The sequence below is a fragment of the Pithys albifrons genome, chromosome 8, assembly GCF_047495875.1.
Source record: "Pithys albifrons albifrons isolate INPA30051 chromosome 8, PitAlb_v1, whole genome shotgun sequence".
NCBI classification, from domain to species: Eukaryota; Metazoa; Chordata; class Aves; order Passeriformes; family Thamnophilidae; genus Pithys; species Pithys albifrons.
In genome coordinates, this window is record NC_092465.1 from 16,396,554 (window position 1) to 16,423,631 (window position 27,078).

The 27,078-nt window shown below is 50.5% G+C and overlaps 1 protein-coding gene across 9 annotated transcripts; it reads left to right on the forward strand.

Annotated features, from left to right (window-relative positions):
• On the forward strand, positions 1 to 26,597 carry TTLL4 (tubulin tyrosine ligase like 4). Of its 9 annotated transcripts, XM_071561788.1 has the most exons (21): positions 5,866 to 5,951; positions 6,774 to 8,045; positions 8,727 to 8,836; positions 9,185 to 9,248; positions 10,947 to 11,071; positions 11,465 to 11,575; positions 12,514 to 12,590; positions 13,215 to 13,409; positions 13,492 to 13,574; positions 14,641 to 14,769; positions 15,345 to 15,467; positions 16,932 to 17,030; positions 17,569 to 17,703; positions 18,443 to 18,580; positions 20,371 to 20,473; positions 21,029 to 21,239; positions 23,488 to 23,558; positions 24,138 to 24,220; positions 24,823 to 24,914; positions 25,039 to 25,184; positions 26,359 to 26,597. In XM_071561788.1, exons 2-20 carry the CDS (start codon positions 6,820 to 6,822, stop codon positions 25,173 to 25,175), a joined length of 3,312 nt encoding a protein of 1,103 aa, XP_071417889.1. In that variant the 5' UTR covers positions 5,866 to 5,951; positions 6,774 to 6,819; the 3' UTR covers positions 25,176 to 25,184; positions 26,359 to 26,597. The 9 variants fall into 9 exon arrangements, with proteins under 9 accessions (XP_071417891.1, XP_071417893.1, XP_071417890.1 ...); XM_071561790.1 differs by lacking the exons at positions 5,866 to 5,951; positions 26,359 to 26,597 and adding an exon at positions 1 to 66 and having other exon boundaries at positions 25,039 to 25,936; XM_071561792.1 differs by lacking the exons at positions 5,866 to 5,951; positions 26,359 to 26,597 and adding an exon at positions 17 to 59 and having other exon boundaries at positions 25,039 to 25,936.
• The last annotated feature ends 481 nt before the right edge of the window (positions 26,598 to 27,078 follow it).

The window sequence follows — 27,078 nt, forward strand, 5'->3', positions numbered from 1 at the left end:
CGGGAGGTGTAGTCACGTGGAACCGCCCGCTCCCCATGGTAACGGCGGTGGCGGGTCCGGTGGGTGGTGAGTACGGCGGGGACCCTCCGGGAGCGGGGTTCTGCTCCCCGTGGCGATGCGTGTCTCCCCGAGTGCTACCTCCAGGGTCCCCACACCAGGGTGTAAGACCTTTGGCCCCCGCGCTGTGTCTCCCGGCCCCTCCTGTCCCACCACCGTGCCCGGCCCCCGAGGAAGCACCTTGCGCCACCCCGGGCCTCCTCGCGGGGATCGCCGTGGCCTTGTCCTCTATCCCCCTCAGGAGCGCTCTGTGGTGGGACGTGCTGGGGCTGGTGGCCTGGCTGGCGGTTCTGGGGCAGTACAAAGCCTCCTGGTAGCACCTTTGGCTTCAAAGACTTTACCTGAAGAAATGAGACACAAAGCTGGTTCCCCAGCCAGCCACAGCCCTCGGGAGCCTCTCCAACGGCACTTGGAGCAGCAGTCAGGATGGAGCTGGGATTGACCAGGCTCAAGTGGGACAATGAGACAGCCTGGCTGTACATCCATCTGTCGGGGTCTTGGCTTGTCAGCTCTGCTATTGTAAAAAGAAGCCGATGAGTCTGAAAGATGGAAGACAGAGCTGAGTTGAGACAAGGCTGGAGCATTTCCTGGGCTGGGAATGAGGTACACAGGTGTGTGATGCCCTGTAGCACTGTGCCAGCCTCCTGTCACCGTTCCCGGTTGGGCTGTGGATATCTCATGGGATGCAGAGTTCTGTGCCACTGCTCCAACATCAGAACCCTGCCTCCATGATTCCCTGAGATGCTGCTTCTCTCTGTCATTGCATATGCTCCTCACTGAACAGACAGGTGACATCTAGTGGCTTCTAAACAGTTTGGGGGAATTAACAGCGAATTGTTGGTATGATCAGTTTTGTCTAGTAAGTTTTTCTTGACTCTTACTGTTTGTACCCAGCAGATAGTAGCACTAGTCTTTTCTTGTGTTGTTTTCTTGCTGCAGTTCGCAACTTTTGTGTTAGGCAAAGTTTGTTGATGACAAATTGGCCCCTACCACTCCTCACTCATGCCTGGGGCCCTTCTCAGCACAGCAGGGACTGCATTTTGAGGAGGAGCTGAGGGGGCAAATGTTATTGTCCCCAGGTAATGGTGCCTGTGTGGAGATGTCAAGTCACCAACACAGGTAGCACACTTTGGCTGCCGTACCAGCCTGGCTGGGTGCTGCTCCTTGGCATTTCCTAGGTTTCTCCTGTACATCATGTCTGGTAGTATTTGTCAGCTTCTTCTCAACCTGAATGTCTATTTCTTCTCTCCTCACAAGCTCTGCTGTGTGAAGTGAGGTTTTTGCAGTGCCTCCAGAGGATTTTTTTCTACCCCTGTCATGGACTTGGAAAAGTCCTTTAGCACATATTGAAGGACAAACCTGGGAACCTTTTCTTCCAGTTACAGATATGTTTCAGTAAAAAGTATCAAGAGCAGAGAATGGACAAACAATTTATGTGTTTTGAACTAATTGGGTAGTTTTTGTCTCATTGCTGTGTGTTGTTTTATACTTGTTTCACTCACTCCAAATCTTCCACTTTTATTTCTCTACTAAAGGCCAGACTGCGTAAGACCAGATGGAGCTGTGCTGACTGCCTGTCAGTTCCTGCACTGGTGGCCAAACTCTTCCCAGGTCTTGCTGTCCCTTCAGTTTGGAACTTCAGGAAGGGGCTTTAGAACTCCTTGGTGAAAGGCTGTTAAACACCCCATGGTTTAGCTTGTTGCTTTTAACCCAGACTTATTTCCCTACTCTTGTTTATTACAGTGCAGTACAACTGCTTCGGTAGCCCATACAGTGAGAAAGTATGAATCAGGGATAGGAGCAAGAGCAGGCATTTCCCAGCTTCACTGCTGGAGAAACAGAGCTGCATAATCTGCTGTCACTGTGCAGCACATCTGCTTTGGGGCCTGGGGAATCTGCCAGGGAGAAAAGGTGATAACCTTGGGGGATTCCGTGCTGTGCAACTTTCTCCCTTTGCTGTGGTCCCCACACTGTCTGGTCACAGCCAGGTCAGCCCTCCTGGTGTGAACACTGCAACAGCCCCTTATTTTAGATGTCCCTGGTGCATTCGCTCCCTGGCAAAGCTGCAGCCCTGGATTTTCTGGCTAACCATGCCAGGGTCCTTTACAGCATCTGGCAGTGTGCTCCAGTGCCCTGAAAGTGGTGGAAAAGTCCCTTGTAACACAAGAGCCTTCAGTCCCCGGCCCGGCCCAGCCCAGCCCTTATATGCATGGAGGGAGGCGTTTGGTGCAGTGCAGGGTGAGGCTGTGGCTGGATTCCAACTCTCCCATGGCTTGATCCAGTGCCCTGCTGCCCCTTGAGGTCTGCCTCCACCTTGGAAATGGGAGCGTATGCTGGAGCTGTTCTGCTTCTCTTGCAGGGCGGTACTCTACTTAGCTAAAGGCTCGTTTTGGACAGCCATACACTTCTCTTGCCTCCTTTGTTCAGTGTGGAGTGAAGTTCAGCACTGCAGCTGTTGAATGGAAATGAAGAGCCCCAGTGCAAATGCTGGGCACAAATGTAATCCTGGAATGCAGATAGAATTTGCTGATGCATCACCACAGTGGGTGGTTTCTGGTATCTTTTGACCTGAGTGGCCAAGCAAAAACTTGTGGCCTTGATTAGGAGAGAAATTGGTTGTCATCTGGTTTTGCATCCAAAATGTGGTTCTGCAGGATGATACTGGTGCTGAGAGGGAGCAGCAATGCTCAACTGTGTGGCAAAGCAGCACAACAGGCTGTTGATCCCTGCGCCACTGGCATTTTTGTGGTGGCCGAGCTGTCTTTGAGCTGTCCTGTCTTCATCGATGGCTTCTTGTGGCCAGTAGAACCCTCTGCTTTACAACTTGAACTTGTGGGTGGCCTCAGGTGCTGCTTTGTCTCAGTGTATGAGCGCACTTGAGGCAGTTTGTTTCCTGGAGCTGATGCAGGCTGGGGCTATTTCTGTGCTATTGAAACACAAGATTTTTGCCTAGTTATCAGGTCTTGGAGCAGCTTTAGGCACTCAGTCGGTTTCAGGTCAATGTTGTTGGTCTTGTTCATAGTTTTAATTTTTTTTGAAGAGATAGAAACCCTTATTTTGAAATATATTTTGGTTTTAAAACCTATCTGTTCTGTGTTGTTATTAACTTATTCAAGCTTTAATCAAAAGCCCCAGAGCTGCGAGCGAGGAACTTAGTGTGAACTCAGGTCTCATTTAGAAAAAGGCGTTATCCTTTTTAGTCATAAAGAACAGAAATTGCACCCTGCAATGGCATAGAAAACAAAAGCAAGCACAGTTGTCTAACTTCTCCTCCCTTGTGACTTCAGGCTGTGTGAGGCTGACAGCACATTATCAGGTCAGCTCGCAGCACATACATTTGCAAGCTCTTGTTATTTTAAGCGTGTATCAAGCTGCGCTTAAGATAACCTCCCCAGCCAAACTCCTGAGACAGCGGGATGATGTGTCTTGTCCTTTCCTGTTAGGAGTGGGACTGCAGGGAGCTGCCACGATTCCAGTAGGGGAGTACATGCCACAGAAGGGCTCGGTCTGGAGGAAAAGATTTACACTAACACATACTGGGGTATGCAGAGTGTGGGGGCATGGTGGCCCTGTGCGCCTGTGATGTGACATTTGTACAGGCTGTGGCCGTGCTCCAGCTGACGCCCTGAAGCCTGCAAGCAGGCTGTGTGGCAATAAAAGGTGCTAGTGAAATAATTTTAATCAAGTGCAGCTGTACAGTCGCTCCAACAGTGACAGCTTTGGCCTCTGTATTGTGGGTCAGTAAGTCCAAGCCAAAATCCATTAATTACTTGGTTGGGTTTGCATTCCAGCCTGGCCAGTTCATCCTGGGCTTTTCCCAGCTCATGTTTCTACAATGAAATTTCAAAGCGTAGTTTTACTGCCGTTCAGAGGTGAAGAATGGACTCCAGCTCCTTTGCCATAAGGTTGTGTAGGCAGAACTAGGGATTGCATCAAGCTATGACCTTCTTCCACCCCAAAACTCTGACTTAAATGTAAAGCAGAAACTTCCCTGACTGGTAGCCATCAGGGATTTTCCCTGGAGCAGGTGATATTGTTCCTACCCAAAGCCACAGAGATGTGGCAGCTGCTGCCCTGTTGTGGCCATAGCCTAGCATGTGAAGGTGCCTCCATCTCCCAGCAGTTCTCCTGGATGCTCAGCAGTTGCTTTGTTGGAATGTCCTTACAGTGAGGATGGGAGACCATTTGCAGGCAGACGTCACAGCTGGCTGTACTGGCATGCAGGAGGTGGACAGAAGGGTGGTTATGGGGAAAGACAGGCAGCATGAGCTGGTGCTGCCAGTCTGGAGCCATCCTGACCTGCTTCGCGTGGTGGGAGCATCTTCCTTTCATTCTTCCTGTCCATTTCTCTGAGCTCTTGTGTTTCCACAGGGAAATGATGGTTACTAGCTGTTGGCTGGCACAGTTCACCTGGAAGCTGTTCTAAAGACCCTGCTGCTTCCCTTCGTTATGCAGCCACAGCTTCCAGCATACTCCTGCCCTGTGTTGACCCAGTCACTTCTGCAATTCTATGACAAAGCTGCTCAGGAGGGGGACAAGTTCAGCATGTTCTCCCTTTGCTGCTGTGGGGCAGGTTCCAAGCAGTGGCAGCTGAGGCCATGCCATGGCCAGACCTCCACCCTGGCAGCCGCAGCTGCCAGCAGTACTGCCTGCTGGTCACATCTGTGCTGCCGTTGTTACTTACTCCAGATCAGGGTCACAAAGGGCTTCTGGCATTTTCACACCTGTGTGTAAGCTGGCAGTAAGATTCCTGTCCCTTGTTACAGCTTCATTAGGCCCCATCACTTTTATTTTTACAGCAGGATGATCCACTGATAGCTGTAAAGCCGGGTGGAGATGAGGCACAGATGGCTTTCGCTGCGGGCTGGTTTTGCAAGGTCATTCACAGCCGGGTGAGAGCCCAGGCAGTGGCCAAGCTGGCAGCTCATGTTGTGATCCCACAGTGACAGTCCCCTCTGGGCAAGGATGTCGGGAATATTTGCATTCACCTCTTTGAATTTAAATTTCCTCTTTCACATGTCGTTCATTTGTGTGCTTAGGGTCGATTTGTGGTTTGAGTGTGCTTGTGACCTGCGCGCATCTGAGAGGGTATCGTGGGGAAGCTGAGCTTTGCTCTCTTGTTTACTGGGGGAAACTTGAGCTGGGCAGGTGGTGGCATCTGAGCCACAGCTTCCTTGCTCTGTGCTAATCGCTGTGAATGTCACAACACAGCCAGGTTTGCTGCTGGGGACAGATTTGGTAACAGTCAAATAGTGAGGTACATCTCAGTCGTGGGATTCCCCTCCCCTGGGGCTTGGAGTCCCTCTGGGCTGCAAGTCCCACAGGGATGCAGGCATCTTATCTTCATCAGGAGTTCTCAGCGTGACTGTAACAAGCACTAACAAGCAGTGCAGCCCTGTGGGCATGGAGTGGCTCTGGCACCTTCCTTGCAGAGCTTGGCAGAGTTGCATCTCTCCTTGAAAATTTGTAGCTCCTATGGAATCCTGCATGAGATGTTGCATCTTGTACAGCTTCTGTCTGAGATGCTGCTGACCTGGTTGTGTTTTGGAGACTGGAACTGATTCAGAGGTGGAGAAGGTCTGCCTGACCCAGCCCTGTGGTGGCATGAGCTGCTGTCATGGTGCTGCAGAACAACCCCAGGGTCTCCAAGCTACACTTTAACTGCTGCATCTGAGGCTTGACTTTCAGGTGAAAAAGGTGTGTGTCTATGTATAGCAAGGAAACCAAGAGGGTGATGGTTGATGCTCTGCTTACCCTTCTTTTTATACTTTTTTTTCAAACATACAAGCATGTGAGAGCTGGAAGGTGGAAGAGCCAGCCTGCTTGAAATACAAATTCCTATCACAGCTGTATCCAGGAGCCCTCCAGCCAAGAAAAAGCAAGAAAAATAACTGGTGCATGGTTTGTTTTCTCTTTCCCTTCTCCCCAGGCAAGAGAATGCAGGTGTGGGGCACTAGTTCGTTCTAGGAGGATTCAGGACACTTATGTTTGCAGCTCTGTAGTCTGCCAGTTACTCCTTGCAGGAGATTTTTCTGTAGGACTGCACACTGCATGTGTGCGTGGTACTTCCAGTCTCTGCTAGAAACCAAGGTGTTGATGTTACAACAGCCCTGTATTTGCTCCTTCCTGCCTTCTCAGTCCTGAGCTCTTTAGGATGCCCTCAGCCCTTGCTGAGCTTTTCTCTGGGGTTACAAAGGTAAAAAATGTTCCTTTTAAAAGCAAGGGCTGAGGTTCTTATCTAGTTGTGTAACCTTGGGAGCTGAAGCTTTAAGGAATGGGGAGAAAAAGGAAGCAGACATTTTGGTGCTTCTGGTGGAGTCAGGAGAGCTGATGGTGGAGCACATGGTACAGTTTGGAGATACAGACCTATGGGAGTGGGCTCCAACAGCTGTGTGGGTCCAAGCCAGGCAGGCTCTCCTTGTAGACAGGGCTGCAGTCCCATGGCCCTGGCTGGCAGTCAGGCACCCCTGTGTGTTTGCAGGGTATAAAGTTTTCCTGCAGGTGGCCCTCTCTCTGTTCTCCTTTGCATCCTTTGGTTTCATGTGAGATGCCAGCTTTTTATCTTGGTCTTGGGAGACTTTTGGGGAGCTCAGCAGATGGAATGTGGTTTTCATGCTGCAGGAATAGCAGCTTACCCTGCTGTCCCCATGGGGCACTGGACTGGGTGGTGTGCCCTGGCAGGTAACAGTGCCTTTCATGCTGTTCTTTTGTTTCAGGTGAGCAAAGATGCTGCTGTAGGTGACTGACTTGCTTGTGCCTCACATGCTATGGCTGTACATGGCCTCTACAGGACCAGACCGTGCTAATCTGGGCCCCAAACAGGAGAAGAGTGTCAGGCTCAAGTCAGGCACCCTTCTGGCTGGGAGACCTCAGTTGTGCTGGGCCTGGCACCTCGCTCAGCAGCAGGCGAAACCCGTCTGGAATTTAGAGAAGAGGTATGTGAGTGCTTTCCGGGATCGAATCCTGCTGCCCTCAAGGATCCCTCTGCAGCAATCCTGCTTCTTGTGCTCACCGTCACTATGCCACGCACAGCCCACTGAAGACACCCTCCGAAGCTCTTCGGGCACCAGCTCTGCCACAGGAAGGGTGATATCTTCCTTGCTGATGGAGCCCTGCCTGCTGCCTGTGCTGGTGGAGGAGCAGTCTGGGACTGGGGTTAAGGGCTCTGTCCTCAGCTCAGGTCAGCAGGCTGGCAGCTCCCATAGACCAGTGCTCAATAACAACTCTTTCCTACAGCCAAACAGTGCTAAAGTGCCTTTTCTGCAGTCACTGAAGCTCAAAAAGGTGGAAAAACCTCACAGTTCTGCTGCCTCATGGCCCCACTCTGGGGGCAATGGAGACAGCTTCTCTACTGGCCTGATAAATGGAGCAATGATGAACAGCAACCTTTTGTTGAAGGAAACCATGGTCCCCTCCCTGACCCCTGTGCCAAGCAGTGCTGTCCTCAGGAAGGACCAGTGCTCATGGGAGAACACTGAGAGGAGAGTTCACAGCTCAAAAGAGAAGCAGCCAGAGAAGAGCCTTTTGAAGTCTGTGCAGCAGCTGGCCAGTCAGGCTGCCACACGCAATGGCTTTGAGTGCCAAGTCGAAAGTTCTGGCCTTACAAATGTGGGCAGCCTGTCCAACTGGAACAGCAAGAGGAAGCAGCATGTTGGAGTACAACTCACCCCAAAAGAAACCGTTGCTCCCCTGAACCTGGAGTTGGGGTGCCGTCACCTTAAGAGTAACTCAAGCCTTATAAGCACCAGTGGTGCCATCACCTGCACTAAGCATGTCGGTGTCTGTCCCTTGGCCTTGTGCACTGGCGCTCCTGCCTGCAGCACCAACTGCCGGCTCTTGGACTTGCAGAGCCTGCATGCCGGGAACCAAGTGGTGAGAGCAGAGCCTCTGCACCTCACTGGCATCCCTGAAGTGACAACACAGATGTCCACCATCCAACTGGAGAAAGAGAAGAAATGGGTCCAAGCTGTGGTCCCAGAAAAGCTTGAGTAAGTAGATTCAGGAAGAGGTGGAAACCTGTGGCAGTATGGGCTGGGCTGGTCATTGCACCTATGTGTGTAGGGAGAGGATGCACTGTGGACAGTATGGAGGGTGTCAAAAATATTACCATGGGCTGTGTCCCTGAGCAAAACCCCGCAGTGACATCCTGGTGTTGAGGAAGCCTTCCTGCCACCCTCAGCTTGACACAGGCAGTTGGAATGGCTCCAACCCCTTCCATCTTCTCTTTCAGCCACAGCATGGAATTGCTGTATGGCATTTCTAGCTTGTTCTTCACAGTCATGAGGCCCTGCCTGCAGTGTCAGGCTCTGCAAATATGCAGAGTGAAGCCTGCTGTTGAGCCAGGCTTTCCTAAGTTAGAGGCATGAGTTCATAAAGGAATACAGAGGTGATGCAGGGCAGACAACATGCAAGGACACAATGCTCCTGCTTTCCTACTGGGAGAGGGTGTCTTTGTGCCTCTTTCTTTGACTGGATGCTCTGGAGCGTGTTCCTTCTCAGGGTGCTCTGGGACCTTTCCATCTTGCTAGCTTGAGATGATTGCTTGCACTGGAGAGGGCAGTGCTCATACTCCCTTGCCCACATTATCTCATGCTGTCTCATGAGCTTCTGGGTTTTTTGGTCCCAGAAAGCATGTGCCACTCCTTCTGACATGATGTCCTTTGTCCCAGTGCCACTGTTGAGCCATCACTGCTGGAGCCAAGCCATCCCCAGGGCAAAGCAGAGGAAGAACTTCCTGATGGCCTGGATGAGAGCTGCAGTCAGGAGGAGGATGAGGATAGTGAGTGCTGGTTCCCCTGGGAGGGCTGTGCACCATGCCTCAAAGTCGGGAGGGCAGGGGCTGTCTAGGAGTTGGAGGTGAACACAGCTGCCCTCCTGTTTTACATTCACGCTGTCATTTCAGGATGTGCTGAACCCAAAAGTGATGTAGCAGCAAGGAGGAACTGCATGCGTTCCTCTGGGGAGCATGCATTTTACAACACCAATTAGTGGGCAAAACCCAGGATCCAAGGATTTGGGGCAGCTCGAAGCTCTGTCCCTTGCAGCCTTTGTTTTCTCTCTTCTGTTCCTAACTTTGTGTGCATTTACTCCTCATGGAGACAACGCTTGAGTTTGTCCCTTCCTGCAGGTGACTCAGATGCTTCCTCTGTTGCTGATGTGTCATCCTCGACATCCCTGACTCTTGTATCCAGGTTAGTAGCTGTAAACAGTACATTGAACTTGTCATATTTATCCAGACTTGTGCATCTTTGACCTCCATGATGACAGAGGAAACGTAGCATGTGGGGTAATGGAGTGAAGCCAGCAACAGATTTCCCAGCCAAAGTGAATTTCCTTGCTACAATGCAGACCAGAGCTACCTCTCTTGCTATAGGCAGCAGCCTGCAAAGTGCTGAGCATGCAACCACTGCAGCAAAGCAGGGGTCTTAATTTCACTGCCAGTTCCTGTGTTAGGTTTACTAGATTAAATTGTGATCTTGCAGTGTCATTGCCTGGCAGATGCAGCAGAGTGGAAGTGTCCTGGGCCAGAGATTGCAAAAGTTCCTTTTGGTCTTGTGTCTCAGCATTACATCCTAGAAACAAGTCCTGGAGCCTGGGTTTTTCTTTAGCTTCTAGGAGGATCTTTCTCAGGGGAGATTGCTCAGCCTGTGGTCATGTGAGCCCTGCCTCTGTGACTCCTGGCAGACTTTTATGGAACCTGTTCTTGCCCATCCAACAACTGGAGCTGGTCTTGCACCAGGGCTGCCTGAGGCTTTGCTGTCTGCCTGACAGCTTGCTGTTTGCTATCATGTCATCACTAACCTGGGAGACAAGCAAGGCTTCTTGTGAGCAGATGTTGAACCTCTGGGTATGCACATGTTGTTGTGAAAGTCCTGCAGAAGTGAAATAAACTGGCCCAGCAGCTCTTTCTGGCAGGATGTGGCTTTGATTGGTCTCTGGGTCAGATAGGGGAAGCAGTGCTTGGCCAAATGCCTGTTGCAGCAAGGAGGGAGGTATGTTGGCCACTTCTCTGTGCAGACTGTGTGCTGGGCTGGCCTTGAAGGTTTTGCAGCTGTCTCCTGCCTTCGGTTTCTTACGGGCAAACCCAGTTTTGTGCCAGAGAATATTAATCAATACATCCTTTGCCAATTAACAAACTTTTAATTATTGCTTCTGATACTGAAAAGACAAAAAATATACAGAAGGACTTAAGGAAAACACCTCTTCTTCCCCCATCCTGGTTTCCAATCCCTTTGTCACATGCTGCACTCTGTCCCTTTAGTGAGGCAAGGGGTGGCCTGTGAGATTGGGTGGACAGTGTTTTGTGGTTCCTTTTAATTTGCTGCTCTTTGTTCCTTAGTGGATTGTTCTGGTGTGGCTTCTTCCACTGGCTACCAATGGCATATATTTGAATGTATGTTCATTTCAACCTTTACTTTTCGCTTCATCGCAACTATAATAGATATGTTATAAATTCTACCCTTCCTTCCAGGTGTTGGGGCTTGTTGTGGTAAGGTGTACATACAGTGGGTAAAATTTCAGCCCTCTTCCCTGCAATGCACCAAAAACAAGAGGGTTACAACAGCTGAATCATATGCATTACAATCTCCACCCTTTGTCCCCTTGAAGGTTATGGGATTTGTCATGTGAAAACCTCCACTTCTTGTGGAGCAAAACACAAATCAGCAAAACACATGTCCCGCAGTGGTTACTTGGCATGTGCATTCATTGCAAACACTCCCCCTCATTGCTGCAGACTGAGTTACTGACCATAGTGCCCATTTCTTGCTCCACATTGCAATGATGGTGCAAATTCCTGATAGCAGAATTAAGGCTTCTTCTGGCTTCCCCTTTCCTCCTTGTGATACTTTTCACCTTTAGCCAACTACCATCTGCTTCATCTTTCCTAGGAATTGCATCAAGTGCCTGGCCCAGCCTGCTGAGGCTCAGGAAAAAGTGCTCAAACCAGCTCTTGTCTGCAGTTTATTCCCTAATGTGCGTCCAACTATCTACTTCAGTACTCAGGACGAGACAGGTAAGCCAGGGTCTGTTGCTGTGCAGAGCGAGAGTGGCCAGGCTGTTATTAGAGACCAAGCAGTGCCAGTGCTCAGCTGGGAGCTGGCTATCAGTGGATGCGCCTCACCCCTCCCATGATGACACTGAGCACTGCTCTGAGATCCAAAGGGCTGGAGTAAATTATGCTGCTTCCATAGCCTGGAGCCTGACTCAGGCCGCCGCTAAATATTCCAGTGTTCTGGATCTCCCCCAACAATGGAGTCTTCTACTCCATGCTTGTTCTGCAATGGGGGCTATGCATCCTTCTCTGCAGGCCTGGTACCTGTGCAGCAAACTGTAAGAATTTTGCAGCTGTAGAAAATCCAAGTATTGTGTTTGTTTTCCTTTGGTCCTTAACTTTTTGGCTTCCTAGTGGAAAAGCTACCTTGGGAGCAGAGGAAGCTGTTGCGATGGAAAATGTGCAGAGTCACGCCAAACATCGTGAAGCAAACTGTTGGCAGGTCCCACTTCAAAGTTAGCAAAAGTAAGTTGTGGAAGGCAGCATCGTGTCCTCCCTCACCTCCAGCCCATGGGCATGAGAAGGCAGAATGCCTGCGAAGAGTAGAGGAGAAGCAGTACAAACTTGGCACTGCAAGATGCTGGGTTCCCGTTTCTGCCTGTCTGACCTGCAGTATCTAAGCTCTGTGGGTTCTGGCAAGGCCTGATCTCCCTCTTGACTTTTCCCTGGCATGGACCACAAGGACTTACTCCTGGGCTGTCAGAAGCTGAGGCAGCATGTGGGGCAGCTTTGCTCTGGCTGGCTACTCTGAGGAGACTGGCCCTTATCTGGTGCCAGCCCCAGCACTGCTGCCCCGTGTCCCCATGTACTGAGGAAGAAACCATCCTCTCTGACCATAGCCAGAGGTCTCAGCGTTGGGAATCTTGTCACTGAAGAGATGTGTAGGAGAGGACTGGCATTGAAGAAGTGCTGAGCATGATGCACTATGATCCATACTCTGGAATGGGATCTGGAAATACTTATGGGGCTCCTGCACTTACCAGGAGGCCTCTGTGCTGACCATTTTGGGACTATAATGAGACATGGAGAGCAGAGCAAGTCCTAGAAATTTTTGCCATCCTACATCCTCTGCAGTGCAGCACTGATTAGCTAACTGCTTCATTTGCTAGCTATAAAGCAAAGAAATCAGGATCCTGTGGGATTAAAGCCATTTATTTGACCCTGTGCCTGCTCAGGTCCCTGCAATGGTCATGTTTGCAATGATACGACCCAGCTGGTTAACTGGATCCCACTCACAGCCCCTGCTTTGACAGCTTTGCAGAAGCTGGTATGAGTGCTTTTTGGTAAAGCTGTGCAGCATCACTGGCACACTGGCTTGCCACAGAAAATGGGGTGCTGGTGGGTTGACAGGGTGTTATGGATAGCAGAGTACTCAGTCATGGACTTTTCTGTTTTTCCTACAGAAAACAATGACTGGCTGGGTTGCTGGGGCCACCACATGAAATCCCCCAGCTTCAGAGGAATCAGGGAGCATCAAAAGGTAGGGGATGTTTTGGGCTAACCTCCTTCATGTGCATGGAGAGTGTGTTGGAAACAATTTTGGTGCCCCTCTCGTCAGGGCCAGGTGTTTGCTGTGCAGGCCATCCCTCCAGTGTTACTTCCAGAACTGGGAGAGGAGTCCAAGAGACAGGCATATCTTGGTGAGCTTCTTTGCTGTGAAGGTGGCTCTTGCACAGGCTGAGGCTGTAGCCAAATTGTGTTCACTTCTGAGCTTGTCTACATTCAGTCATTGCTGCTTAAAGCAGTCCTTCCTCTGAGGGCTAGGGACAGTGTCCTCCCTGGCAGCACAGCAGAGAGGGTGTACCTAATTCACATTACATTCAGGTGTGGCTCATGGCTTGGAGAACCTCCAAGGGACCAGAGGTTTGGTATCTATCACAAATACATGTTTTTCTGCAGAGCTGTGATGCTCCAAACCATGTGGTTTGTCCCTGAAAAGCTTCAGGAGCAGGTAGAATCATTTTGGGTGCAATCCTGTAAGGGGAGGAGGGTGTCACCCTGCCCTGTATTCAGAAAGGATATATCCTCTGGCCAGGAAGTAGGAAGGGGTGGTCAAGGATTTGGGGAAGCAGGGAGATCTCACAGCAACTGGGTTCTTTTCCAGTTAAACCACTTCCCTGGTTCATTTCAAATTGGGAGAAAGGACCGTCTGTGGCGCAACCTATTGAAGATGCAGGCCCGCTGTGGGAAAAAGGAGTTTAACTTCTTCCCTCAGTCTTTCATCCTGCCCCAGGACATCAAATTACTCAGAAAAGCATGGGAGGAAGGAGCTAGCCGACAGAAATGGATTGTGAAACCAGTAAGTGTAAAGCAGAGCTCAACCTTCTGTCCCATTGTAGCTGCTGAGAGAAGATCTGATCTTTTCTTTTTGTGTTTTGCAGCCAGCATCAGCAAGAGGCATTGGTATCCAGGTCATTCACAAATGGAGCCAGCTCCCCAAAAGGAGACCGCTGCTAGTACAGAGGTGAGTGAAGGAAAAAGCAAGGTTGGCACACAGCCTGGGGTCTTCTAGTGTCTGGTGTCTCTGGCCAGTTCTGGGCCAATGCCACTGTGTGGCAGAGCAGAAGCACCTGATTTGCATCTAGAGACTGCCTGGGTGTCCTGCTGCTGGAAGTCTGGCTCTATCAGCTGCAGTTGGGCTTGCTTGACTACTGCTGTCTCTGCATAGATATTTCAGGTCTTGGATATGAACTGGCTTCATGGGCTTTCTGGAGCTTGTCTGGCAGGTGAACAGCTTCCGCTTGGCTGAGTTACGGCTCGCACTGATCTGTGCTCTGGGGTTTGGCATGTTTGGAGGCAAACTTTATCCAGCTTCCACAAGCACAGTGGGAAGAGGAGTCCCAGAGAAGTGGTGGCAGTTGTCAAAGATTTGTTCTTATCCAAGTTAAAATGGTTCAGTAAGAGCCTCAGTGTGTGTAGATGTTGTTAAAAGGATTTTCTTGAATTAATAGAGTTCTCAATCTCCTTTCCCTTCTGCAAAAAAATGGAATAGCTTGCCTTGGTTTGATACCACTTTCTGGGAAGATTCTTGTGAGGACAGGAAGACTGTTCAGTGTTTGACAGACAGGGAACTGCCGTATTTGCTTGTTTGTTCTCCCTGTCCACTTCCCATGCAAAGTGATAAACTTTCCTATGGAAGATCATGAACTTCTGGGATGAATAATCAAATTATTTGGATTAAAATATCAAACTGTTTTTGCTCACTGTACCAAACCATCTGTAGCATACTGTGTGTCTTAGATGTTCCTGAATATCATGATCAGTCTTGTGGGTGTGGAAAACCTACTGGGCCTTAGAACTGGGGAGTCTCTTCAAAATGGAACAGAGCAGAAGGGAATGCTGCTCCTGTGCTGTAGGAACTCCACATTCATGGGAGAGCTGCTCCTTCTCTGGTTTTGACTTTGATGTGATTAACTTGGAAATGCTGTGGAAAAGGGCTTCTGCACTGATCCCTTATTTTACCAAGCCTTCCGAGTTGGGCGTTAGAGATGTTCCCACACATGAAAATCATAACTTAATTGCCTCTGCAGATATCTGCACAAGCCCTACCTCATTGGCGGGAAGAAGTTTGACCTGAGGATCTATGTTTACGTCACTTGCTACGATCCCCTCAGGGTCTACCTGTTCAAGGATGGATTGGTTCGCTTTGCCAGCTGCAAGTAGGTTGTGCAGGAGAGCGGTGCTGAGACATGTGTGGCTGTGGTACCTCCCTCAGCTGGGGCAGGAGGGAGTCACCCCCTCTATGGTGATGTTTAAAGCTATATCTTGATTCCTTAAGAGGCAGAGTGGAAACACACAGGGTTGCGGCCGCTGATAGTGCTGAGAGAGAATGTGAGAGGAATGCTGCCTACATCCACATCTCCCAGTGAGATCAGCAAAGTGTAAAGCAGTTCTTTGAAACATGCTGTCTGTGCTTCATTCTGCATAAAAGCTAGCACACCAGAAACTGAGATGTTTCTTCTAGTTTTCATTATATTGCCTCAGGGTGCTGCAGTTCCAGCAGTGCTTCTACTCACCAATGCTCTAGCCTTTTCTTAAGGGCACAATGTGAGGGTGGGATTGCGTTCCACTGTCCCAGGGCAGCCTGTTCAGTGTCATGGTTTGTCCATGAGCTCTGGGTCTGTGAGGACAGAATGCTTCAGGCAGCAAGGTGGGTGGCCAGGAGTGATCTGAGATGAACCTGGGGGCAGCCAGTTTAATCTTGGACTGCATGTGCTCCTGTTGCTTCTTGCAGGTACTCCTCCTCGATGGAGAGCCTCAGCAACAAGTTTGTGCACTTAACCAACTACAGTGTGAATAAGAAGAATACAGAGTACAAGTCCAACTCAGATGAGACTGCTTGTCAGGGTCACAAATGGTAGGTACCGCTTTGTTTCAGTATTCCTACCCAAAACTCGAACTTGCCTTCTGTATCATCTGCTCCCACTTGGGAAACTGAAAGAGTCACTTTAGTGTGAATTAGTGTCAGTGGAATCTGGATGGTCTCCCTGGCTTGTGACTCACCCTGTCCACTGCTGCTTGAGCTGTGGTTGCTGTTCATCCTGCCTGTGTCTGTGCTGTTCCCTGCTTCCAATGCTGCACTCATCTGTGTTCATTCATTCCTTTCCCCTATTGTGGGGATGATGGGATATGGCAAAAGCAGAATCTGACTGGTTTTGCTATTAGAAATTGAATGGCTAATTGTGATGCTTAAATTGGCTAGGTGGGAACTTCTGCCCATCTCCTTCTTGGCTTCCCCATGGAGGCAGAGAAGGGGACAGCCCTGGTGCAGAACTGTTAATTTACGTACTAGTCATTGTGAATAGCAGCAGTGGTGCCATTTCTAGGCCTTTGGGAGGAGACCTAGAGTCTTGCAGGAGTTCCCATTCCCTGCTGTCCCAGGGGTGAATGGATGCAAGCTCCAGGCACTTGTCTCTGATTCCATGGTAGTGTCTGAACCATTTTAAAAATAGTACAGGCCAGAGTTCTCAATTCACGGCCTGGGCAGGGGTACTGCACTTCAAAGGGAGCTGTAGAAGGTGGTTTGGTGTGGTCAGATTGCTTTCTCAGACCTGGACCTGCTGTATGGTGGTCTGTTTCTCCACTGGGACTTTTAGCAGGGTCCGCTGCCTCCCAGCAGTTGCAATCACATGAGGGTGGGTTTGCATGGGTTTTCTGTACTGCCATGCAAGTCAAAGCTGGCTGCTCTCATGTTAAAGATAAGTGTGGCTGTAATCCAGTCTATCTTGTATGCAGGAAGCGTGACCTTTGGATTCCTGGCCATCAGCCACATGGTCTCACTTGAGAAATAGCTGAACATCCTTGGCTCAGCGTCAGGATAGCTTGCAGCATTCAGTGTGGTGTGGGAAACTCCTATATAAGCAGAGATGCCCCCCATACCATCTTGTTCCACTCTTTTTTCAAAAATTCTTTTCTGCTCCTGAAGCCTCAGTGAAATGGCCTTAGCTAAAACATTTTCTGGATCTTGCTGGATTCTTGCTGAGCTGCTTTGCAGTGCTGCGGGGGAAGGCCTGCAGGAAGGGGAGGTTTGCTGAGAACATGGAGGAGGAGGAAAGAGAAGATCTGGGCCTGTCTTACCTTTCCTGTGCTAATTTGGGACAGTGCTGGGACAAGTCTATGACAGATTTATGTTCCTAGTAACTTGGGCCTACAAGACCCAAGGGGCCAGGCTGGGGAGGGCAGCAACCAGGAAGTGGGTGGCTTGAGGATGGCAGGAGGATGGCTATGCCAGGGAAGAGGGTTGTCAGGGCTCCCCTCTGTTGCTTTCACTTCCATCAGCAAGGGGCTTCAGAGCTATCTCCTTTTGCTTTCTCTCTCCCAGGACACTCAAAGCTCTCTGGAGTTACCTGACCCAGAAGGGAGTGGATAGCGAGGCCATCTGGGAGAAGATTAAGGACATCGTTATCAAAACAATCATTGCGTGAGTCCTGGCACCCCTGGCTCTATGCCTGGCTGTGCAGTGCACCATGGCCCCTCTGGCTCTACAGTCCCCTCTCAGCCTGATTCTTTTGCTCCTACTGAAATTATATCTCTGCTGTTGGCTTCAGTGTTTCTCTTTGTATTCTTCTCATCCTGTTACTTACGCTCATGCTGCAGTGCATAAATACACCTTACACGTCCCAGCCCTGCCTGCAGGCCAGGAGGGTGCAGTATGCCCAGTGCTGCCCAGCTTCCAACCTCTCCCTGGCTTTGCCAGGGAGCCCGAGAAGAATGGTCCCTGGTGCAGGATGAATCTTGTATTCAGAGATTCATGCTACCTGACAGAGTAGGGATGCTCAGGATGCAGTGGTGGATCCATATGCAGTGCAACATTAGCAGCTCACAAGGCTGTCTCAGTCTCAGCCCACCCAATCCTGCAGCATGTGGCTGCATTATGCTTCCAGAACTGTCAGCATGTGCTATGAACAGCCAGAGCTCTGCTGACTGTAAGAAACAAGCACTTTTTCCTTGGCTTGCAGATCTGAGCCCTACGTGAACAGTCTGGTGAAGATGTATGTGCGCCGGCCGTATTGTTGCCATGAACTGTTTGGATTTGATATCATGCTGGATGAAAACCTTAAGCCCTGGATCTTAGAGGTCAATATTTCCCCAAGGTAAAGCAGATTCTGAGCTGCAGCAGAGTGAATAATGGCCTTTCTTTTACCACAAAGTGAGTTTGGCTTATGATGCCCTGTGTACCCTGTGCTAAAAGACTGTGGGTTTGTGGGCTTTGAAGCCTCCCTCTCCAGATTGCAGGAATCAGAGTCCTCCCTGTCTGCAAAAGCAAAATCTATCTGCAGTTCAGAAAGCTTTGCTGGGCGTGTTCCAGCTAGAGCCAGGAATGAGTATGTTAAAAAAGGAAGGCCACAGAGGGATATGTCATGTACAGAATGGGTAATGGAAGAGATTTCTTCTCTGCGTGGGCAAAAGCAATCAGCAGTTCCACTGCTTCATGCACTGTTTCTTGCTTGCTGACAGCACCTGGCCAAACAGTGTCAGCTGTGCAGATAAAGCTGGGAACTGCAGTATAGCTGAGCATGGCCTCTTCTGCCTGCAAGAATAGGTGGGCATGAACTGGACACAGAGCTCTGACCCTACACAGGGCTATGGGGATGGATTTCCTTATTTCCATCAGATTTGGGAAGAGATGGAAAAAAAACATTTCTGATGGGGAATCCCCCTTCAAAGAACTGTTGTCAGACTTTTTCTCTCAGTGTCTCATGGCTGGCTATCATAAGCCAAGTGACAGACTGGTGGTTTTGGTCGATAATAACCCAGGGATTGATCTTGGGTCTGTGGGACTCACCACCTCCATTCAAGCACTCAGGTTGCTGTGATGCTTCCTCTCTGCAGCCTCCACTCCAACTCGCCACTGGATGTGAGCATCAAGGGCCAGATGATTCGGGACCTCCTCAACCTCGCTGGCTTTGTTCTGCCCAGCGTGGACAGCATGGCCTCAAGGATGCAGACAAAAAGTAGCTCTACCTGCAGGTCAGCCCCTTCTCTTTCAGAGAGGCAGACTTTTTTCTTGAGGGATTTCATTTGGGGGCTGCTTGGAACCCAGCAAATGCCGGGCTGTTGAAAGCCTATGTTTGATAGTTCTTCAGCTATGGGTCCAAGGAACTTGAATCATTGCCTGAGTATCTGGTTCCTGTGGTCTTTTCAAGGCAGAAGGATTTATGTCCTCTCTGTAGGTCCGTAGTTGGAAGTGAGACCAATGTAATATGTGCTTACCCTGCAGTTAAATCAAGTTCTCTCGTCCTTCCCCCTGCCAGAACTAACATGACGCTGAGCCTCACTGCCTCTCCGTTTGCTTGGAGGACTGGCTGGCTCTTTTGCGGCTGGATCCACTTGCCTTCTGACTTACCAGAACTCATGTGCTGCTGCCTTGAGCAAGAGGAGCCCCTGTTATTTGCAAGGGCTGAATTGATTTAGTTCCTTAGGCAGGACTGCAGGTGTCGGAGACTGCAGACCTGTGGGTAAGGGTGTGCACAGTCTTACCCTGCAGCTAACATGGGTTAATACGGTTAATTCTTGCACATATGTCCACCCAGGCCCTTGTTCCTTCTGTGTTGCACCACAGCTCGGGCTTATCCTGTTTCAGTCCTGATGGCTGGAAGGAACCAGTCTGTTCCCTGCAGCAGAGTGGCTGCTGGCCATATGTCATTGAAAGGGCAGCTTGCTGGGGTGAGCACCAGCATGCAGTGATGTGTGGGCATGTCAAAAGATGGGGGTCTTGCCCCCTGTGTGCCCTGTACCTTCAGTGAAGGGAGAAGCTGGAGCATGAGCCTGTTCCAGATGGGGAGCTCTCACCAGCTCTTCTGCGGTGTTTTTATCACACACTGGTTTGCGGCTTCCAATGAAGGTGCTGAAGGGCAGGTGTCCTCAGAGGAACCTGCAGGGGATTAAGTGCATCCTTAACATGGTTCAGATGATGCATTACCATAGTTCTTGCATCCAGGGTCAAGCCTGTTTAATGGTATCTCCTGGCCTGCAAAGGATATGAAGCATCTTGTTGCATATGGGCCTGCGTAATTCCGGTAGATCAGAATTCAACACAGCCTCAAGGTTCTGTTCCCCCTGTTTGGATCTGCACACAACTAATTATTTTTGCAGCAGCAAAACATAAAAGCTATGTTGATACATGGGTTAAAACGTTTTCAAGAAGTATCTCCCAGACTCTGGCATCCCTGAATGGTTTAGTTGGTGCTTAAAATAGTTTAGATGGTTGCTTGTCAGATAGTAGAAAAGACCAAGATTTCCCATGGCATGTGGAGCTGGAGCTGATTTCAAGTCTTGAGAGTTCTTGGATGTTGCCAGAGGGAGTTTTTGATCTAAGAGTCCTCTTCTTCCTTGTGCCCCCATCCCTGTGCTTGCAGTTACAAAGCTGCGTTCCAAGTGGAATGTAAACATGAGATCCCACCAGGCTTCAAGCGCTGTGAATCAGGTGACAGTGTATCTTTGACCTTCTTGCATCCTATGTGAGCATGAAGTGATGGCTTACCTTTTGGATGAAGGCACGCTGAAATGCCTTAGCAAGAAGCTGGCAGAGTCCTCCCAGTTTCCCTGCCCACATCCTTCCTGAGTCCTTTGCTGATACACAAGGCTGTGGGTGCATCACTGATTTTGGAAGTACTGAAATCCTTGGAGAAAGTGTTTTCTCCTCCTTGGCATTTTTCTGAGAGTGTCACTGCTCTCTCAGAAGTTGCTGGGAGCAGCTCTGCCATGACAGGGTTTGTCTTGTCTGATTAAATGCTCTACTACCGCTTTTGTGTCCTCAGTCTGGACAGTGCTTTGAAGGAGAAGCTCAAGCCAGTATCTGACCATTTCAGAGCAGAGAAGATGAAGCAGGCCTATTACTTGATGCAGAAGATACCTGACCAGGTATGAAAAGACCTCCTTTGATATTTGCACCATCCTCCCAAGCCCCTGTCCCCACCAGTCCCACAGGTCTATCCCTGGTCCCTCTTCAGATTGTGCTCTTCTCTGGGATCAAGGAGATGATGGGATACACTTGTGTTCCAGCGGGTTACAAGACCACTGATCAGAAGTAAATTGGATTTGCTTAAGCCACTGTCTCACTGACTTATCTTTACATTAAAAAAAGCATGTGCTGAGGAGCATGTTACCCACCAGTCCCCAAACAGAGCCAGAGCACTGCCTGTTCATCCTTATGTCTCTGCGCAGCTCTTATAGCCATTGCCTGCAGACCCCATGCAGGTTAGCAGGGCCAGTGGCCTGGTGTGCCTCCTGGCAGTGTGTGTGAGAGAGGTTGGGCTGCAGAACTGGGGATGTCTTCAGTTTTGTGCAGTGTTGACATCACCACTGAGCCCTATAGTTCTTCACTTCCCATGTGGCCTGTGTGCCAAAGATATCAGGCACATGGAGACCTCTGCTTGAGAGATGCTTTTCCTTGATGCTGGCTTGCTCTGTCTGCAGGACTTTTATTCTTCTGTCTTGGACATCCTGACCCCAGAGGATGTTCGCATCCTGGTGGAGACAGAGGATGAGTATTCTCGGCGTGGGCAGTTTGAGAGGGTGTTCCCCAGCCACATCTCTATGCGATACCTGTGCTTCTTCGAGCAACCTCGTTACTTCAACATTCTGGTGACCCAGTGGGAGCTCAAATACTACTTGAATAGACACAAAGGTAACTGCTCTCCTAAAGCCACGCACAGCCACCTGAGTTAGGCAGACTGCCTTCCAGCAGTTGTGGGAGACTTCAGAACTACGCACGTTCAGGGGTAGCTGCCTGCCTGCACGCTGACCTATAGGGGTAATGTGTTACCCTCCCAGAGTACTTCAAATATCACAAAAAAGCTTATTCTAAGTTGATAAGAGGTGATGACTGTTCTGGTAAATGCAGCACCAGTACTTCTAGGTGCCCTGGGGCTGGGATTTTGCAATCAACCTGTAGCTCTGGCCTGTTACTGCATTTCTTTGCCCTCTTTTGAGAGAGAAACAGCTGGAGTTGTTGGGGTTTGCTCCTTACAGGTGATCTGTGAAGTGAAGAAAAAATGGGGCCTATTCCCTGGTCTCTTGCTGCTTTCTAATTGATAAAAAACTGTCAGCATACAGATGGAAATTCTTCCTAAGCACTAGAAATCTAGCTAACATTTCCACCCTTCCAGGACACAATTCTATATTTTAATGAAGAACATCCTTTAATGAGGCTGGGCTGGAAAAATTCCTTCTTACTCAAGGTAGGAGTAGAGGCTATTAGGGAGAGAGAATCGGTGAGGTCTAGCATGAAGTGTCAGTGAACATAAAGAGAAAGAGGCTGTGGCTCAGGGCTGTCCTTCCTGCATCTGATCTTGTTGAAGAGGCTTCTGCAGGAGCTCATCCTCCCCTGCAGTGACCATATGTGTGCTCCTGGCCTGGCTGTCATGCAGAGAAAAAAAAATGCTTTTGTCGCTTTTCACTGGTGTTAAAGCAAATATCAAAGACGTCAGTAACAGTCTTTCACAGAGAGATGGAAACCTCATAGCCCAGCCCTCTCCAGCTGCACTGTCAGCATGTGTCATCCTTTGCCTCGCTAATACCTTTGCTGGATGCTCTCCCGTCAGTTGGAAGAAAGATCCTGTCATCATTCTCACTGAAGTGCTGCCTGAAACTTTGCCGCTTAGGCCAGGGTCCTGGTTCAGTGCTCCAGATTCTCCAAAGCAGCCCAGTGAGCAGATTTGCTCTACACACTCATTACTTTTAACCGCTGAGCAGAACCCAACCTTCTGTCCCTTTCCTGTTCCCCTGCGTTCCATGCAGCCCTTCTCTTTTCCTAGCTATCAAGGTGCAAAGCCTGATCTGGTATACAGTCCCAAGACAGGGTGTCCAAGCTGCCCTGTTCCCCTCAGCCCCCAATACATGTTTTTTTAACAGGATTCTGGGGCTTGCTGGAAAGCCATGGAGGAGCAGGGTTTGGGCAGCAAGGATATTTCCTATAGCCGGGACTGGTATCTTAATAGCAAACCACAGTAATCCCAGCTGTACAACATCAAGTTCCTGGCCATTGCTCTGCTGGTTCTTAAATCTCAAGGCACCTAAGCTTCTGCTATGACGCTAAGGTTCTTAGAAAAGAAAACAGGATAGGAGCAGTCTCAATATTCTCAATAATCTCAGTATTTCTGGGTTAGCCAAGAGCAGGGTTAGCCAAGGAGTATTTCTGGGTTAGCCAAGGAGGCTCTGGAGGAAGCGGAGCCTGTTTCGTGCAGTTGAGCACATGGCCCTGCTTCAAGATGACCTCACAGTGCTCTGGAGAACCATGTCTTGTGTGCCATGGGAGAAAAGGTCCCTTCCAGTCACACCAGTGATGAGCTTGGTCTGTGCCAGCTTCACCCTCTGTCAGGGATGGAGACCAGATCTTGGCCCACATTGAGCTCTGGATGTATTCCTGCAGGGAGGAGATGATGCACTGGGATGCTGCAGCTGATCAGTGCTATGCAGGGAGGAGGTTGCCTGAGCTGCCCTCCTCTGGGAGAGAGACCAGTGACAGCAAAGCTGCTCTACATTTGCACTGTAGGAACTTTTACTGGTGCAGCCCAAATCAGGTGCTGCCATTGGTAGGCCCTGAGCTCAAGGGACAGCCAATCTGGTCTAATTCGGCAAATCCTGTGTTGCCCCAGTTTCCATGTTTCGCTGAGCCTGCTGCATGGAGTGTCTTGGCTCCCTGGGAGGAAGGCAGGCACTGCAGCAGCCCACGCGCTGGTGTTTGCTCGTACAAAGGGTGAATGCCCTTGGTTTACCCCGTGTTTTTCCTGATGCTCAGGCACGTGTTCAAGAAGTTATTGCATAAAATGTTTTGTGTGGTTAGTGCAGCATATTTACATTCACAAGCTGGAAGGGTTTAACTCTTTGTAAACCTGGCTGTTCATTCTCATTTCTTGTTTTCTGTCACATCCCAGGTCTGGAACTGCTGAAGAACTGGTGTGTCAAAGGATACCACACTGGGGCAGGGACAGATTTGGCTCAGATGGTGCGTATGACTGTGGGTAAGGTAGACAGAGATGACTGTTTGCTGGCGCAGAGTTGTGTAGAGAGCCTGCTTGTTCTGCTTTCTTTAGCTCCTGCCTTACCTGTTTGTCACCTTCTTCCCTCTGCCAAGGCCTCCAGGAGTCTGGAAAAACCCATACTGCCCTATTTCCCACTAACATGAAGTTATGAACAGTATATCAGATCTACAAGTATTTTGTCTGAATATCCTTGGGTGCACTGGGCACAGCCCTGCATATTTGGCACCTGGCCTGCCCTTTGCAAGGGAGTCATCTCTGTCTGTCACTCCTGTGCCTTACAGCAGACTGATCCACTTGAAGAAACCCACTCTTTTGACCTCAAAATGCTCTACTCCCACTTTTGGCAGAGGGATTCATTAGGCAGAGAGCAAAGACTGCTCTGTTTGCTATTCTGGGAACAGTCTGGTGGCAGTGATGATGTACGGCACTGAGGCAGCTCTAGCTGAAGCTCTCTAGGGCAGCCTATGGCAGAGCATGGCAGGCTTGAAGGATTTTTGACATCACTTAAATAGTCACTCTGTTGTCTTTCTCTCCTCCCACAGTGGTCATTGCCAAAGTCTTTCTTCCTCCAGAAGAGTAGCCCTCAATCAAATGGATTCAGCAAACTGGAACTGGGCAGACTAGGGTGAGTTTGCACTGGCCATGATGCACATGGTGTTCAAAGTGTGGCTTTAGGACTAGTGTCTTGGGAGAGAACTGGCAGCAAGGAAAGCAGTTTTGTTTAAGGGGAGAGGAGCAGGTTGGTTTGCAGGCTCTGAAGCCAGCCTCAGCTCTCTTGAGAGCCAACTGGTGGGGCTGGCATGACGTCTGCATAACTGGGCATGTCTCCTTGGCACTGTACACCCAGCTCAGATGGGAGTAAAGCCCAGAACAGCCAGATTGGGTGATGTTTGGGGCTGTCATGGTCAGGACATGCTGACAAGATGTTCTCCCTATAGAGAACTTTGCCGCTTCTGTGGACACTGATGGAGTTAGCAGTGAACAGAAGCTCTCAGCTGCATAATGGGCTAGGGGAGAAGTGAGGCCTCCAGGTCTGCCGCACTCTGCTGGCTCCCCTGAGCAAAGCCGGGCTGCTGGCCCTGATGGCTTCCTGCAGAGAGATGAAGGACGGGAGTTTGTCTGGGGGAGCCAAAGTGGAGTGAAGGCACAGCCTTGGTCTTTGGTGCTAAGGGAAAAGACATTCACGTTCCTGTGTCCAGGCTGAGATGGAGTTGGGTTTACATTCAGACAGGGAGATCAAGGTGTGTCCTTGAAGTCCCATCAATGTCTTGGATATCTGTTGGGATGTGTGATGCTTCCTGGGATGGGAGAAGGAGTAGGTAAGCCTGGCAGCCCTATCTCAGAGTTCCGTATGTCATTATACTGCAGGTGAATGTTGCACCACGACCCTTTTGGTCCTTTCTTCTTGTCCCTAATCAGCTCAAAGTCTCCTTTCTCCTGTAGCACATGCCTCCCTTTGGCTGGTGAGGACCTCACAAGATGCCTGGATCCCAGCCCTACTCAGAGCTTACCTCTCAACAAGTACACTGGTGGAGCCAACCAGAGATCTGCTGGTTGTCTCTCAGACACTGCCCTGGTGATGTGACCAGGTAGCTACCATCCCTCCCTGGGGACACATCAAACTCTACCTCAAAGGAAGAGACAGGAGCTAGCTCTGTAGAGCAAGGACTGTGGGAGCCCCTTGCACTGCACACTTGCTTTTGTGTCTGTTTTTGTAGACGGATATTTTACTGGGCAGAGAGAAAAGCTGTGCGACTTCAGTTTTCAAAACAAGTGACAAAGCCTGAGGAAGTCAGGTTTTTCAGGCCTTTGTCCTAAGCTGCTCTTAAATCCTGACGTGGTGGTTTATTTGCTGCATGGGAGCTGGCAGAGCTTGCCCTTCTTGTCCCCAGTCAGCACAGGCTGAGCCTTTGCTCACCTGTGTCTCAGTGTCCTGAGCTGCTGGCATCCAAGTGTGCTCTTGCCCTGCTGCAGCCTGAGCCTTGGAGAAAAGTCTCCAGTCACACCCCACTCCTCTGGAAGGACTTGGGACTTTCAACTGACCAGTTTCATCTTTTCTGAATGCCTATGTCAACATCCTGCCCTCTCCCAGCATTGGGTTCTGCAGGGCACCTCAGGCTTGCACATTGCTGCAAGAGAGACCACTGTACTCCAGTGGCTACAGTTTGTTGTGGGGATGATACGGCTGCAGTGGAGGGAACATCCTTCTCGAGCCCATTGGCTCTCTGGTGTCCCCTCCAGCATGTGTGTGGACTGCAGGCTATGCTCTTCTTCTGGGCTCTCCTCTCTATTTTTCATTTGTTTCTCAAGGATTTTTATTAAAGTTTAACATTAATCTGTGCTCCTCGTTCTCATCTGCTTCTCTATCCCTGATCTCTGTGTCTGGGGCGCAGCTCAGCTCTTCCCATGCTTCACTGGGCTCCACTACAGGGAGGGTTTGTGCTACCAGCCTGCTTTTTCCCTGCCCTTCCCTGAGCTGGGGGTAACCAGGTATGTGTGCCCCGCTGCATGGAGGAGCAGCTCCCAGCATCACTTCCTTGTATCCTGAGATCTCACATATGGATCATTAACCAAGGGGAACAGAGCAGTCCAGACTTACAGTAGTGGCAGAAAGGTTTGGGTGCTACTTCAGGGTGATGTTCCCCCAGCCTGGTAGCTGGATGCTGGGCGCTTGAGCAGGTTGTTGGGGACCAGAGAAGATGCTGAGCTTCATGTGTGGGCCCTGGGGCTTGCAGAAAGCCTTTTGTTCCCCTCTCCTCCCAGCCCCCGGTTGCCCGGCGCTGCGCCTTGTTTCTCCAGTCTCCTTGGTGACAATCTCATCTCGGCTTCTCTCCAGCACCTGAAAATAGCCTCCGAAAGTGGAGATGCCTGCTCTCTTCCCTGCTGCCAGCACCCGCGAGGGCCAGGCTGGAGCCAGGCTGCTCTGCACAGCACAGCTGTGACGGCTCGCCCCCACCGCCCCCTGCACCGCTGCGGGGCACGGGCCACCCGGGGCGGCGTCCCTCTGTGTCCTCCTGTCACCCCTGTACCGAGACCCGGCCTCGTCCCTTCTATTCCTGCCTGCCGTGAGGCAGCACCGGGGGACTCCTTGCTCTCCGCCGTGGGCCAGTGTCTCCAGCTGTCCCCCTGGAGCCAGACAGAACCCTGTCCCCTTGGCCTGGCCACCAATAGTCCGCTCGCCCACGGCTGCGCCGGGCCGGCCCGACAGCTGGCCAAGGGGTTATTTGAACCTCTCTGAAACAGAAATGGAGCGGGGAGCGGGCGGAGGGCGGGCAGGAGTGTGTAGCCCCAGGGCGAGGAAGGAACTTGCGCAACAGGACGAGCTGCCCCCTGCGTGCGACCGGGGTCAGCCGCAGCAGGACCCGGGCAGGCAGAGCTGGCCAACGTCGAGGGCGAGGGGTCAGCAGCCACTGTGGCCGCCTCTCAGCCCCTGACTAGACTCAGCCCTTCTCCATCATCCCGGGGGGGGGGGCAGGCTGTGTC